The sequence below is a fragment of the Belonocnema kinseyi genome, chromosome 3, assembly GCF_010883055.1.
Source record: "Belonocnema kinseyi isolate 2016_QV_RU_SX_M_011 chromosome 3, B_treatae_v1, whole genome shotgun sequence".
NCBI classification, from domain to species: Eukaryota; Metazoa; Arthropoda; class Insecta; order Hymenoptera; family Cynipidae; genus Belonocnema; species Belonocnema kinseyi.
In genome coordinates, this window is record NC_046659.1 from 71,310,267 (window position 1) to 71,326,325 (window position 16,059).

General features: G+C 24.6%; 1 protein-coding gene across 2 annotated transcripts in view; it reads right to left on the reverse strand.

Annotated features, from left to right (window-relative positions):
- Positions 1-16,059, reverse strand: part of LOC117169145 (THO complex subunit 1) — a 33,310-nt gene that overhangs the window by 7,917 nt on the left and 9,334 nt on the right. For both annotated transcript variants that reach the window (XM_033355345.1, XM_033355344.1), the window contains exons 4-6: positions 10,365-10,667; positions 5,738-5,887; positions 5,518-5,665 (exon numbers count right to left, since the gene is read on the reverse strand). In XM_033355345.1, the coding sequence (XP_033211236.1) occupies positions 5,518-5,665; positions 5,738-5,887; positions 10,365-10,667 (601 nt within the window). The remainder of the gene's footprint in view (positions 1-5,517; positions 5,666-5,737; positions 5,888-10,364; positions 10,668-16,059) is intronic.

Here is a 16,059-nt window from a genome sequence, read left to right on the forward strand (position 1 = left end):
AACCAAGATCAATACAGAGCTCACCAATGAATTTTTCGTTGAAATTTACTTCAGGAATTACACTGACCTCTTGGAAAACTTTGTTAATTTCAAATAACCTCTAGCTGACCTTGATCGTTACAATTGACCTATAACTTGGGTACGTACCTGAACGCAGAATTTTCCACTCTATCGATTGCAGATGTAAACAAGGGGGTTTCCATTTAAAAAACAAACTTGACCTTCAAAAAGTCATGAAGGTCATATTAAAGGTCAAAATGAAGGTCATCATTGAATTCCTCGTTGAAATTTACTTCAGGAATTACACTGGCCTCTTGGAAAACTTTGTTAATTTCAAATGACCTCTAACTGACCTTGAACGTTACAATTAACCTATGACTTGGGTACATACCTGAACATAGAATTTTACGCTCTATCGATTGCAGATGTAAAAAAACGGGGTTTCCATTTTAAAAAAAAAACAAAGTTGACCTTAAAAAAGCCATGAAGTTCAACTTCAAGGTCAAAATGAAGGCCACCATTTATTTCCTCGTTGAAATTTACTTCAGGAATGACCTTCACTTTTTTGAAAAAATTTTACCTGAGGAAATATCCAACCGTCCTGGGAGTTTTTAGATACCCTGTATATTCTACACAGAGTTAAATAGTATAATTTTATTATCAAGATAGTCTCTAAACATTTTACAAAAAAAATCTGCCCGCTTCGCGGAAACATTCTCATCGCGCGCTACGCACGCGGCTCGCTTCGCTCGCAAGTTTGAGCGCGCCTAGGAAGCGCGACGGTTGAACCTCGCGCTTCGCGCTCGGATACTTATTCTTTGCATTTGGAATGCTTAAAAAAAACTTTATCAAAAAGATCTCTTTTAGATGGCAGTATTTATATGCGTCTTCATATTCTGAATTGTCTACTTAATTAATTATAGTCAAAGATTAAGTTTCTCAAAGCTCTGTAGGCTTTGAGGTACACATTCTCATCGTGACACTCGCGCTGCGCGCTCGATTTGCGACAGGCATTTGTAAACAGGTTGTGTTGAATTTTTTTCTCGTAACTTTCGTCGTTTTTCCACCGTTTTTCGGCTTCAAATTTTGATTTTCGGTTGATTAAAAAAATGTTGAAACCGCTAGAACTCTGAGAATTTTCTTTTTATCGAGAAAAGTCATAAGGATAAATTGTTTGTTCTTTTCAATACTATAAACATCCGTACATAGAATTTTCAAATTCAGAAAAAAGTGGTCTTAAAAATTTTCAAAATGCACTCACTTTTTGAATTTTTAACAAAACTGGCTGATTAACGAACTCGTCCTTTCTTTTAGGACCTAGAAAAAGTGTGCCAAAGATGGATGTGATTCGTTTATTTTTTCGAGAGTTATCGTGTTTACGGACGGCCGGCCGGACGGGCAGACAGACAGACAGACGCCATCGTGAAAACCTGATTTTCGGATTCAGGGGGTCTCGAAACGTGGAGATCCGTTGTAAAAGTGTGATGTCAAATTTCCGACAATTCTAATACTTTCTCAATCATAAATGATGAGAATGTAAAAAATATTATGTGTAAGATTTTTCATACACAAAATATATTCTACATAACATTCTTTGAAAATTTTTGACAAAAAAGTCCTAATTAAGTCTACTTTTAGAGTTTTTACGATCTTCTGTGTAGAAAAAATTTTGTGTGGGAACAATATAACAGTATTAAATTTTGTGTCGGAAAAATTTTGTGTAGAAAAAGTTTCGTGTAGGAAAAATATAACAGTATTAAATTCTGTGTAGGACATATTTAGTGTAGAAAATATTTTATGTAGGAAATAGATAAAAGTATGTAACAATATTAAATTTTGTGTAGGAAAAATTTGGTGTAGAAAAAGTTTTGTGCAGGAAAAATAAGTATGATCAGTATACTTGTGTACAATATATTTTGTGTAGAATAAAATTGTGTAGGAATAACGTTTTCCCTCTCGCAATCTTATGCTAATAATAGGATTTTTGTTTTCATGTTATTCTTTATAAATAAAGCAAAATATCCTACAAGTTGTCTTTTAAATTTTAACGTATCTCGCGTCTTTTGGCGTAATACTGGAATTTTTTATTTTCTGCATATTACTTATGATAAATAAAAACAAAATTACGAGTCTCATTGGAAAATGGTTAAGACATTTTCTAGGATTTTTCAAAAGCTATAATTTCTCTTTCAGACTTTTTTCATATTTTGCGTTTTCATTTTTATTTTTAATCCCATTTTTATGATTAAAACCAAAACTACGTGTCCTATCAAAAAGTGATTCATAACTAATTTGTAGCTCTTTTTCCGGTAAAAAAATGTTTGTTAAATCTTTTTTTTTTCGTAACTTGTGACGTTTTTCCACAAATTTTCCTATTTATTTTTTTTTTATTTTCAATGTTATTTTTCACGAATAAAACAAAAAGTAAGCGTCCTATCAAAAAGTGATTCTTAACGAATTTGTGGATCTTTTTTGGGATCATGATTTTTGTTAATTCATCTTTCTTATATCCTGCATAGTTTGAGTACAATCTGGAATTCTTTATTTTTCATAATTTGTTGTGCAATCAAAATTTGAATTGTCGATTTTCCAAAAAAATTCAAAAATTTGCTATGATAATATTGTAGGGCTTTCAAAAAGCAATGTTTTTCTTCTCTAGACTTTTTTTTAATATCGTGCGTTGTTTCGCTTAAAATTATGATTTTCGATTGATTACAAAAAAATTTGAAAACGCTATAACTCAAAGAGTTTTGTTTTTATCGAAAAAAGTCATAAGGATAAATTGTTCCTTTTTTTTAATACTATAAATATCCGTAAATAAAATTTCCAAATTTAGAAAAAAAGTAGTCTCAAAAATTTCCAAATTGCGCTCACTTTTTGAATTTTTATTTAAAATGGCTGGTTAACGAACTCATCCTTTCTTTAAGGAATTAAAACAGGTCTGCCAAAAATCGATTTGATCCGTTAATTTTTTCGATAGTTATCGTGTTTACGGACGGACGGCCAGACAGACAGTCACCATCGTAAAATAGTTGTAATTTTAATATGATTCAGTTTGCTTTAAATAAAACTGTTTAAATTTAAATAAACCTTTTAGGTAGAAATATTGCAATTTCAACAAAATACATGAATTTTTAACAAAAAAGATGAATTTTCAACCAAGAAGATAAATTTTATACTAAAAAACAGACATTTTAAATTTCCACTGAAAAAAAATAATAATTTTTTCATCAAAAATAGAATATTTAAATATTCAATTAAGAAACTAATTTTCACTAAAATATTACAATTTTCAAGCGAAGAGATGAATTTCCAACTAAAATAAAGAATCTTTAAGAAAAACTTGATTTTGAAGAAAATAAAAGGTTAATTAATTAATAAACAAATATTATTAGTTGTGAACCAAGTAGTTATATTTTTAACCAATAGAGATGACATTTTTACCAGAAAAGAGATAAATTTTTAACAAAAAAGTTAATCTTCGACCAAGAATTCTTTTATTATTAAAATTATTATTAAAATAATTAAAAATTAAATTTTTAAATTATATTTTAAATTACACATTTTTAATATATTAATTAATATAAATTAATACAAAGGAGTTTAAGGAAATGCCATACATTTCAGGGTATGGTTAAAAAACTTCAGCATCATTGAAATAAAAACTTTTTAAAAAAAGTAAAAATTTCTTCAAATATTTAAACTCCTGCCAATTTCTAACAAAAAAAGTGACTAAATACTACAAAACAATACAGAAAAATTGAAATTCATTGAATTTTTTTTTAATCGAAAAAATCCATTTATTTTAGTAAAAACTGAGTGAATTGGGGAATTTCAGGGGAATGAGAAGAATCCGATGAAATTTATAAAAATTTAAGTTTCAAGATAAATTAAACAAAAACTTTTTAAAATTGCATTTATTTGAGTCAATTTAGAAGAATTCAAAAGAATTCGGAAAAAAATTAATGAGATTTCAGGGCAAATTTCAACTAAATTGCAAAAAATGTTTGAAATTCTCTTCAAATCTCTGAAACATTCCTTAAAAATGCCTTGGAATCTTTTTAAACCCTAAAATATTTCTAAGTCTTTGAAATCCCATCAAATTATTTAAATAGAGAAAAAATTTCTTCAAATATTTGAAATCTTTTAAAATTCTACTAAATTAGTGAAATATATTTAAAAATTCCTTTTAATTTTTTTTAAATCATCTAAAATATTTCCTAAATATTCCAAATGCTTTGATCATTTTATCAATTGAGCTTCAGGACCAATTAAATTAAATTAAAAAAATTAATGAAAAAAAATTCCATCGAATTGAGTAAAATTGAGTAAATTTAGAAGAATTCAAGTGATTTCAAAATTTAAAAGTATTCCAAAAAATTCAGGATAAATTCATAAGAATTCAGGGTGAATTCCAAAAACTAATTTGAAATCTTATAAAATCTTTGAAGCCCTATGAATATACATTACCTCACTTCTCGTGAATAAATTCTTTGAAATTCACTCAAATATAATAAAATCCCATGAAATTCTAGGATATTTTCTGAAATCCTTGAAAATGTATTAAGATACACTGAGAGCTTTAAAATCCCTTAAAATCATTAAAATCCTCGGAAATCTTATAAAATCTAATGAAATCATTACAAATATTTCAAAATCTTATAGGTACTGTAAAATTGTTCCATATCTTCCGAAATCCTAGAAAATTATTTATTTTAAAATATTTTAAACACTTTAAAATCCCTTTAAATGAATGAAACGCATAACAAATTCCTTAGAATCTTTTAAAATTCCCTAAAATATTTCAAATTAAAAGCTTTTGAAAATCCCTTATAAATTTTAAAAATAACCTAAAATCTTACAAATTCCTTCAAACTATAAAAATCTATTTAAAATTTTCCGGAATCTTTAAAAATACTGTGAAATATTTCAAAACAATTCAAAAAAATTCAGAAATGTGTATAGGCCTAAATTAAATAGTGATAAAACCATGAGTTAATTTATTGAAAGAAAAGTGACTTATTTTTGCTACTTTTTTGCAAAGTCCAAGTTTTAATTTATTTTAGATAAAGTAGAAATCACTTTTCTAAATTGACTAAAATTATGAAAATAATGAAAACTGGAAGTTTGCTACGATCAGAAGTGAATTTCCGGTTTTTTAATTCAATTTCCGGCCAATAAAATTCCTGCTTATTTCCCGGTTTCCCGGTCAAGTCGCCGCCCTGATAATAGTAGACTTTTTCCATAAAAAGAATTAACTTTCAAGTATTTTAGCAATAATAAAAAAAACAAAAGACGAGGGGATATTTTTTGAAAATATGGGAAAAAAGAATGATTTAAAATAGGGGAAAATAGGGAAATAAGTGTGAAGTCTGATTTTGAATAGCATTTTCATACCGAAAATCACTATAGATTCCGTACACAGAATAATTAAATTTTCTTCTTTTTATAAAATCTAAAATCAGATGGATTAAAGTGACTGAAGTGGCATTTTTCATTTAAAAAAGGGTGACTCACCGGTCGATCTTTGGCTATTTTTTTAATCATCGTTTCCAGGTACTCAGGAAGTTTATTAATAGGATAGTTCCCATGGACAAAGAAATGAGGACTGCGCCTTGCTAAAAGCCTCAAAGCTCTCCAGCCGAAGCTTCCATCATTTACTTTCCTAAAAAAACAAGCAGAGAAACATTAATAAGGGCAGAAAAAAATGATTTATTTGTAATATATTGAACCTTACTTATATTCCTCATCGACCATAGCTGCCGGGTCTGCTTGTATAATCGCTTCCTCGAAATATGTTTCCAAAGAGGGAAGGAAGTCTCGTTCCTTAGACTTACAAGCTTCTAAATTATTTGGACAGAGGTTCCACAATTTTGTCAACTCAGGGCTGTAAAGATATTTTTATTATAATTTGATAAGAAATTCATTCGGTAAGAGATATCGAAATAAATCAAAAATTTATTCTTTTATTTTTACTTATTTATTTTTATTACGAGCTTTTTCTTTTTATTGTCTGATTATGATATCAAATTAAAATATATGCTTCAAATTAAAGTACTATAAAATTCCATTAATAGTCACAAATTAAAATAAATATTAAAATAGCTACGTCGTTTTCCATACAATCTTAATTTAAGTTTAATTTAATTTTAATCGACTTTCAGTAATTTGTAAATTTTTATTTAAATATAAGATTCTATCCCGGGAGGAATTAGAAGCAAATAAAAAAATTAATAAGTTAATGTAGGATTTTATATCGTAATCTTAAGTTCTTAAAAGACATTATGAACTTCTGGGCCTTACTGATGTCTTTTATTTTTAAAACTGTTCCACTTGAAACATTTTTATAATTGAAAATATGCCAAATTGTTTAGTTTTCAATTTTTATAGTTTAAACTCTAAATATTTGCAATTAAAGATCCGTTAATTTTTAATGTGTATAATTTACAACTGAGTACTCTTTAATTTTAAAGACATATAAATAAAAATTATGAGGTTAGGATGAAAGTCAAATTTTCAATTCTAAATCTTCCAATTTGAAGAAATGTCGAATTAAAATCAGCAAAATTACAGAATTTTTATTTGTAAGACTTAAAACTGGTATAAAATTTAATTATATGTAAATTTTCAAAATTAAAAAAGCTTCAATAAAAAATGGTTATGATTCGAAATTCTACAATTTTAAACACTTACAATTAAATTAAATTTAAATCTTTAAGTTTTTCAATAAGTACAATTGAAAATTCTAAAATTTTGATCGTTTTAAAGTTCTCAATTCTAAATGTTCGAAATTAATGAAATGTAAAATGTAAATCATTAACATTAAAAAATTAAAAATTGTTAAACTTAAGACTCGCCAAATTTTTAATTATAAATTATAAAAATTAACCAAATTTAATTTTATGGATTTAAATTTTGATGTTTTACAATTTTGAAGATTGACAACTGAAATTGCTTGAATTTTAACGAATTGCAATATAAAATTCTCCAATGTTAAAAGTTTAAAAAGAATTTTTTTAATTTTGATGATTTAGGTTATTTCAAAGAACAAAAGTCACGATTCTAAATTTTCCAAATTGATGAAATTGGGGATTTAAATCATTAAAATGGCCGCATTTTTAATTGTAAAATTTTAAACTTGTATCATTTTTTTAATTAAAAATTGTAAAAAAAAAATACAATTGAAAATTTTTGAAGTTTCAAATGTAGAATTGCATATCATTCAGTTTTAAAGATTTATATTTCAAAGGTATGCAATTTTAAACGGTACTTTTTTATAGCTCAATCTTGAAAATTTGAAATTTAAAATAATTCAATTTTAACGATTTGCAATTTTAAATTCTTCAGTTTTGAAGATTTATAATTTAAAATTATTTTGGTTTGAAGATGTATGAATCAAATTTTTTGCATTTTGATCATTTTAAAAATCAAAAGTCAAAATTTGATTCTACATCTTCAAAACTGAAGCAAACTCGGATGTAAAGCATCAAAATTACATACATTTTAATTTTGATACTTTAAAGTTGCATAATTTTTTATTGTGAATTGCCGAAATTAAAATCTCTTAAATTAAAAAAAATATTAATTAAAATTTCTAAAATTGTTAAGACTCACAATTGAAAATTCTTTAATTTAAATGACTTTCAGCTAAAAATCTTCAATTTAAAATATTAAAAAATAAAATTTTCTAAATGGTACTGATTTTAAAGATAAAAAGTTAATAGTTCTCAATTCCAGAGCATTCAAATTCATTCAAGCAATTTAAGACTCTTCAATGAAACAATTTTAAATGCTTTTATTTAGTTCTATTTTCAAGATTTAAAATTGTAATTTATTCAATATTATAGATTTGTAATTACAAATTCTTTAACTGCGAACCATAAAAATGACAGCCTTCATTTCTTTTTTTCGAAATTCTTATAATTTTGCAAATATGTAGAATATATTTCCGTACATGAAGAAGACAAATTTCAGAAACTTCAAGTTACTTGAATTTATAAAATTCAAGGCCTTTTCCAGGTTTTCCAGGTATCCTTTTTTTTACATCAAATACTCAAATAACCGTTGGTTATGCATGTAAAAGATGAGAATTTCATTTATTTATTGGCCAACAATTTCCAAATAAAGCAGAACCATAAACAAATTTGTAATTTTTTGCGAACATGAGTCGTCTTTATGAAATCTTTGTAAAGTCTTGGAAATCGTTGAAATTTTTCAAATCTTTGTGAAATATTTGAAATCTATTTTTATTCGTTGAAATCTTTTGAATCATTTAAAATCTTGAACTTTCTGTGAAATCTTTCAACAACTTTAAAATCATTTAATTCTTTGATATCTTCGTTAAATTTTGTTTAAATCTTTGTGTAATCTATTAAATTTTTTTTATATTTAAACATCTTTATGAAATCCCGGAAATATTTATGAAATATTTTTTATTCGTTTTGAAATCATTGAAAATTTTTGAAATCTTCTTAAGTTGATTGAAACCTTTTGAAGTTTTTTAAAATCTTTGAAATGTTTTAAAATACTTATGAATTTCTTGAAATACTTGTGAAATCATTCTTAAATTTTTTATATGCATTAAAAACACTCGAATATTTGCAATCCATTGCAATTTAAAAAAATGTATTTATATAATCTTCCTAACAAACTTGAAATTATTTGAATTTTTAAAATGTTCTAAAATCTGATTTACTAGATCCTTTTTTAAATCATTGAAACGCTTGTAATCTTTTTATATCTTTATGAAATATTTAAAATATTTATGAAATCTTTCGAAAACTTCTGATAAATTTTGAAATCATTTCAAATCTTTAAAATGTTCTGAAATCTTAGAAAATCTTCTCAAAGTTTTAAAATCGTCGTTAGATATTTAAAATTTTTGTGAAATCTTTGAAATATTATACAAAAATTTAAATTCTTGTATTCTTTTGAAATCTGATGTAATTTTCATGAAATCTTTTAAATTTTTAGTGCAATCTTTGGAATCCTTGAAATCTTTGTGAAATGTTTTGAATTATTTTGAAATACTTCAAAATATTTTAATATTTGCTTGTGAAATATTTTGTGTTCATTTCAAATCATTCAAAACTTTTGAAATCTTTTGAAATTGATTAAAACCTTTTGAATTTGTCTCAAACATTTTTAATGTTTTAAAAAACTTATGAATTTTTTGAAATAGTTGTTGAAATGTTTATTGAAATCACTGGATTATTAAAAATCTATTAAAATTTACTAAAAGAATTTGAGCTTATATTCTTAAATCTTTCTTATTCGTTTGAAAACATCGCAATCATTGAAATCTTTGTCAAAACATTTGAAATCTTCTAAAAAAAATTGAAATTATTTGAATTTTTTAAATGCTTTAAAATCTGATTCACTGTCCCCTTTTTGAAATCTTTGAAATACTTGTATTCTTTTGATCTCTTTATGGAATTTGTATGAAATATTTTAAATATTTTTGAAATCTTTCGAAAACTTCTACAATTTTTTTAAATCGTTTAAAATCTTCGAAATGTTCTACAATCTTAGAAAATCCTTGAAATATTCTGAAAGATTTAAAATCGTCGTAAAAGGTTTATATTTTTTGTGAAATCTTTAAAATATTCTTTAAAAAAAATAAAATTCTTGCATTCTTTTGAAATTTTTATGTAATTTTCATGAAGTATTTTTACTTTTTGTGAAATCTTTGAAATTCTTTTATTATTTTGAAATATTTATGTAATTTTCATGAAAATTTTTTTAATTGTTGTGAAATCTTTTTAAATCGTCTCGAAAATTGAAACCTTTTCAAATTCTTGAAATTATTTGAAATTCTTATGAATTCTTTGAAATATTTGTGAAAGCCTCTGAAATTTTCTGCAGCATTTTAAAATTGTTTAAAATCTTTGACATCTGGTGTACTGTCCCCTTTTTAGATTTTTTAAAATCCTTGAAATTTTTTTAATCTTTTGAAATCTTTGCGAAATAATGAAAATCTATGAAATCATGTTACACGCCTTTTTCAAATCTTTGAAATCCTTAAAACTTTTAGGAAATGTTCAAAAACTTTGGGAAATTTATGTAATATTTTTTTAATTAAGTGTACTTTACTCTTTTTCAAATCTTTGAAATCCTTTAAATGTTTCGAAAGTAGTAAATTCTTTATTAAATTGTCGTGAAATCTTTGAAATATAGTATCCAAAAATTAACAAGACATCAATTATATCCTGATAAATAAAAAAGCTTGTCAATAGCAAGATTTCTTCTAAACGAGATGTTTCTTTCATAACAGACTAAAATACTTAAATTACTCTTCGCAATTCAATAAAATAACTGTTTTAAAAGCGAAAAAAAATTCAAATTCAGTATATTGATTTACATACTTTCCCATGTGATATTTTCCTTGCAACTGCGCCTCTTTCACAACATCCCCAATTCTTCGACGCGATCTTCTCGGTTTTTTTGTTTCCTTCGTATCCTCGTCAGTGACATCGGGCGCCGGCCTTTTAAAATCAGGACAACCTTCATTTTTCCAGGCATTCCAATGCTCTTCTCTAGCCAAAATGTGTTTAACAATTTCCGCGAAACCTGAACCATCGGGAGGGGTTTCGGCAAGAAGTGTGTAAACTTGTTCCGTTGTTGATTTCACCCATTCGATTTGATCCGTTTTTAACTCATGCGTTTCCCTACAAAATTTAAATTTATTTTTCATTAATTAATAATACTTATTGCTATATAATATTATAATATAAAGTAACAATCATCCTTATTAAATGGCTACAAAAATCCTGGGAATAAATTCCCTGACAACTCCAAGTCTTTTCCAAGTATCAGAAAATTTTCCCAGGTATAATTTTTCATGGGGTTATTGAAATATTTGGTATTTTTTATAATAATCGACACGTAATATGTATAAAATTTTGCGAGTTTATTATAATTAACACTTTTTTCAGTAAAAAGAGCTAATTTTTTCCCAAAACCCATGAAATTTAGAATAATATATTTTTTGTAATTTATTTTATATTCTTACACTTAAAATTCAGTGCATATTTGACATATTAATATTTTTAATGAAATACATTTTTTAAGTGAATACAAATCCGGTCAAAGCAGAGGAAATAAGGCGATTTTTCACGAAGATAGATTAAATATTGCATTTTCATCAGGGGAGTGCTCCCACTGTACTGCTCAATGCACAAAAGCTGTCACGAGAGTTAAAAACAAAAAATAAAATCCCGAATTTAAAAATATCTGAAACTAAAATTCACCGACTTTGAGATCGACTTATAAAATAAACGAATTATTAAATTTCCACAAATATTTCAATTCTCAAAATTTAGAACTGCTGAATGTTTAGTTAAATGATTGTTCATTTATGAACTATTAATAGAATTATAAATAAAGCAAACAATTTAATTAATCATTAATTAATAATTTATTAATTATTTTCGGCAAATTTTAAATTTTATCAAATTTAAATTTCAACAATAGAAATCTTTATGGGAATTTAACAATTCATTTATTTTATAATTCGGCCATTTTTTTGCTAATTTATGATTTTGTTACTCCTTTTTTCGCTATTTTGTGTTAGTCCCGGATATTAAAACACTTTTAAATATAGTGATGAAGAACTAATTTTTTTATATTGCCGTTTTTAAATATAATGCCACTATACAATAAATATAATTATTATATCTATAGATGACAAACAAGGAATATGGTAAATCCTAAAATATTTTTTCTATTACAATGAAATAACGAACTCTTAAATGTGATATTTGTTTAATCAATTAGACTTTGTAACGAAGCTAAAATATTTTAACATTTGTATGTCACTCTTAAAGAAAGGCCATTAACGAATATTTTTTATCTTTGACAACACTCAAATTAATCGAAACTTATTTTTCTAATTACTATAATAAATCCATGTTGAAATTAAATTCTGAGAACTGAGAACAAAAAAATAAGCATTATCACCTTGTTTTTAAATGTACGCAAATATAACTTTTATAAGATTCTTGAGAAACTTGAAAGATTTTTAAATATTTCAGGCTTGTCAAAAAATAATCTAGAAGATTTAAAAAAAAAATGTGTATAATATATAGGATTTTACAAAATATTATGAAAAATTCTAGTCCTTTTGAAAGATGTTTAGAACTTTTAGAAGCTGGGAAGAAATCAAGAAATATTTGATAAATTTTCGAAAATGTTTCATAGTTTTAAAATATTTGTAATCTATTTAAAACGTCTTAAATTCCTGAAAATATTTTTAACTGACACGAATTTTTCTCAAAATTTTCAAATATCATTCCAAATTAAAAAAAATTACTTTACAATCTTCTAAATTTCCCCAGCATTTTTTTGTTAGTTTTTATTTTGCAATTTCAACGAATTAACACATTTTGTTTTAAAATCTTCTAAACTATTTTTAGAACTTTTAGAAAGTCATTTGTTATGTATAAAATCCTTTTTCAATTATCTCTTATAATTAATGTTTCAAAATAAAAAATTATTAAAAATTCAAATTTTTCCTGCGTTTTTAATTTATTCTGCAAAATTTTTAATTTGCCTTAAAATTTTTCAGCTTCTTCTTTGACCATTTTTGAAATCTTCCTGAAAAAATAGCTTTCATTTTCGTTGAACTATACAAAATTTAGAAAAAAAACTTTACAAGTTTTAATTATTTTTGAATTGTTTCAAAACTTTTGAATATCTCTCAAACTTAATCACATTTTTTCTAAAATTATGTAATATTGTAAAATTTGAAAATTTTGCTTTAAAATCTTTCAAAGCCTTTTTAGAAATTTAAAATTTTCTTATGAATTTTAAGAACTTTTTTTCGCACCCTGGCAACATTTAGTTTGCCTAAAAAAATTGGTAAATCTTGAAGAATTAAAAAAAATAATCTCAACGTCTTCCATTTTTCTTTTATTTACAGTGCCATTTTCACAATAATTATATAAATAAACAGTTTTATTAACACATTTTTAAAAGTTTGTAAAGGCAAGGAGGCTGATTTTCATCAAGATAGATGAATTCTTAACCAAATAGTTGAATTGCGAATCAAAAAAATTATATTTCTACCGAAAACAGATGAATTTTCAACCAAAAAGAACATTTTTCAACAAAAAATTGAAAAGTCCAATTATCAGTTCAAAAGATTAACTTTCACCCAAATATAAAACCGAATTTTTAATAAAAAAATTTAATTTTCACCCAAACTGATAAATTTTCTAATAAAATGATGAATCTTAAACTGGAGTTGTTGAATATCAAACAAAAACGAAAAATTTCCAAAAAAATAGTTCAATTTTTAAACAAACTGATGCATTTTTAACTAAAACAACCAACCTTGAAAACTAAACAAAAATTAAATCAAATTAATTTTCAATAAATCAACTGCATTTTCAATTTTAAAAAGTTGACTTTAAAATCAACATAATTAATTTTCAACTAAAAAAGAAAAATGTTCAACCCAAAATTGAATGAGCTCATTTTCAGTTGAAAAAATGAATTTTCAACAAAGTAGATGAATTTTCAAGTAAAATGATGGAATATACAAATAGATTAGTTAAATTTTCAGTTAAAAAAATTAATTGTCGACAAAATAAAATGAATTTGCAATTAAAATTATGAATCTTCAACCAAAGAAAATGAATTTTTAACACGAGTTTAAACGTCAACTAAAAAATTAAATTTGCAACCAAAAAAGATGAGTTAATTATAAAAAATGCTTTTTCAGTTTCTATGAGTTCAATTCATATGATTAATTTAGAAAGCTTTGACAGATTTCTGTCTAGGTTTTTCCAGGCATTTAAAAATTCTGACAATTCCAGGTTTTCCAGGTAGGATAGAAACTCCTTCATATCTCTAGAAATGTAAGTCAATGAAACTTTTCACTAAAACAATGAAACGTTTCATTAGACCAAAGTTTCAAAAACTTACGAAAGTTTCACAATATATTAATTTCACTTTGAAACCCCTTAAACTCCTAACAATTTAGGTAAAAATATTAGATTTTTAATAAAATAGTTAAATTTTCAACACAAAACATCAATTTTCAAGCAAGAAGATTAATTTTTTGCAAAAAAAGACGAATTTTCAACAAAATAGTTGAACGTTTAATAAAAAAAAGTTGCATTTCCAACCGAAGAGATAAATTAACAATTAAAATGATGAATCGTCAACAATCAAAATTATTCTTTTAACAAAGTAGTTCATCTTTAAAAAAAATTGAATTTTCAATTAAAAAAACATAAATTCTCATTCATAAATTTCATCTGATACATCAGTGAATACATTTTTGCTATACATAAATTTTTTTAATTGATTAAGCCGAAAAATTACATTTGTAAGTTAAAAAATAAATACTTTTTTACCAAAAGAGATAAATTTTCAACAAAATAGTTGGATTTTTAATCAAAAAAGAATAAATGTATACGAAAAGAGATAAACTTTTAAACCAAAAAGATAAATATTTAACAAAATAGTTAAATTTTCAACCAAAAAAAGATTTTTCATTCAAAAATAACAAAAATGTTGAACAAAACATATTAATTTCGTACCAAGATTAATTTCCTACCAAAAAGACCTAAAAATTTAAGTAAAAAAAGTATTTTTAACAAAAAAATAACAATTTTCAATAAAATAGATACGTTTTCAACCAAAGGGATAAATTTTCAACTTATATGATGAATCTTTATCAGAAATAATTAATTTTTCAGTAAAATGAAGTGATTTTTAAACGAAATAGTTACATTTTCAAACTTAGAAATGAATCGTCTAACTAAAATGATGAATCTTCCAATAAAAATATTAATTTTTAACAAATTAGTTCAACTTTTAACGCAGCAGTTTAATTTTCAAACAAAAAATACAAATTGTCAATTAAATCTTCAACCAAAACAGACTAATTTTCAATAAAAATATTGCATTTAAGAATTTATATGAAATTACTACCAAAGAGATGCATGTTCAAACAAAAAATATGAATATTGAACAAAAGAATTAAATTTTCAACCAGAAGCGATTTTTCAGTTCAGAATTAACAACAATTTCCGCCAAATTATTGAATTTTCATGACAAAATACGAACTTGGTAAAAAATCAATTTTGAACCAAACAGATCAATTTTCTACCAAGAAGATTTTTTTCTACCAAAAACGACAATTTTTCAACAAGCAAGTGACATTTTCAACCAAAGAAATAAATTTTAAAATTATATGATGAATCTTAAACTGGACTATTTGAATTTTTAGTCAAAAATTTTATTTTCAACAAAAAGAAAAACGATGAACTTTTAACTTATATGGTGAATCTTTGAATGGAATAATTAAATGTTCAGTAAAATAAAATAATTTTTAAAAAAGCAAAAAAAAACTAATTTTTAAACCAAATATGTATTTGCATTTCCAAACTAAGAGATAAATTGTCAACTAAAAATGACGATTCTTCGAACAAAAAAATTAATTTTTAACAAATTAGTTCAACTTTTAACCAAGTAGTTTCATTTTCAAAAAAAAAAAAAACGAATTTTCAAAATAATTATTAAATCCTTAACCAAAATAGATAAATTGTCAATCAAAAAGTTGCATTTAAGATTTTAGCTGAAATTTCTACCGAAGGGAATGAATTTTCAAAGCAAAAATGTGAATATTGAAGAAAATAGTTGAAAATATAAATATTGAACAAAAATGTTATTTTTTTAACAAATAGTTATATTTTTGGCTAAATAGATACATATTCTAACGAGAAGATTTTCAATCAAAGTATAATGAACCTAAAGCTGGATTAATTAAATTTTCATTCATAGAAAGTAATTTTTAACAACAAAACGAATTATTTAAAAAGCAGTTACATTTTGAACCAAAGGATCATCTTTAAACTTATACCATGAATCTCCAACTATAATCATTAAAATTTCCGTAAAAAGACATAATTTTGAACAAAGCGAATTTCTAAACAAATTGGCTACATTCAAAAAGAGGTGAATTTTCAACTGAAATTATGAATCCTCAGCAAAAAAAATCATTTTTTAATAAAGTACTTTAACTTTCAACAAAATGGTTGAATCCTCAAT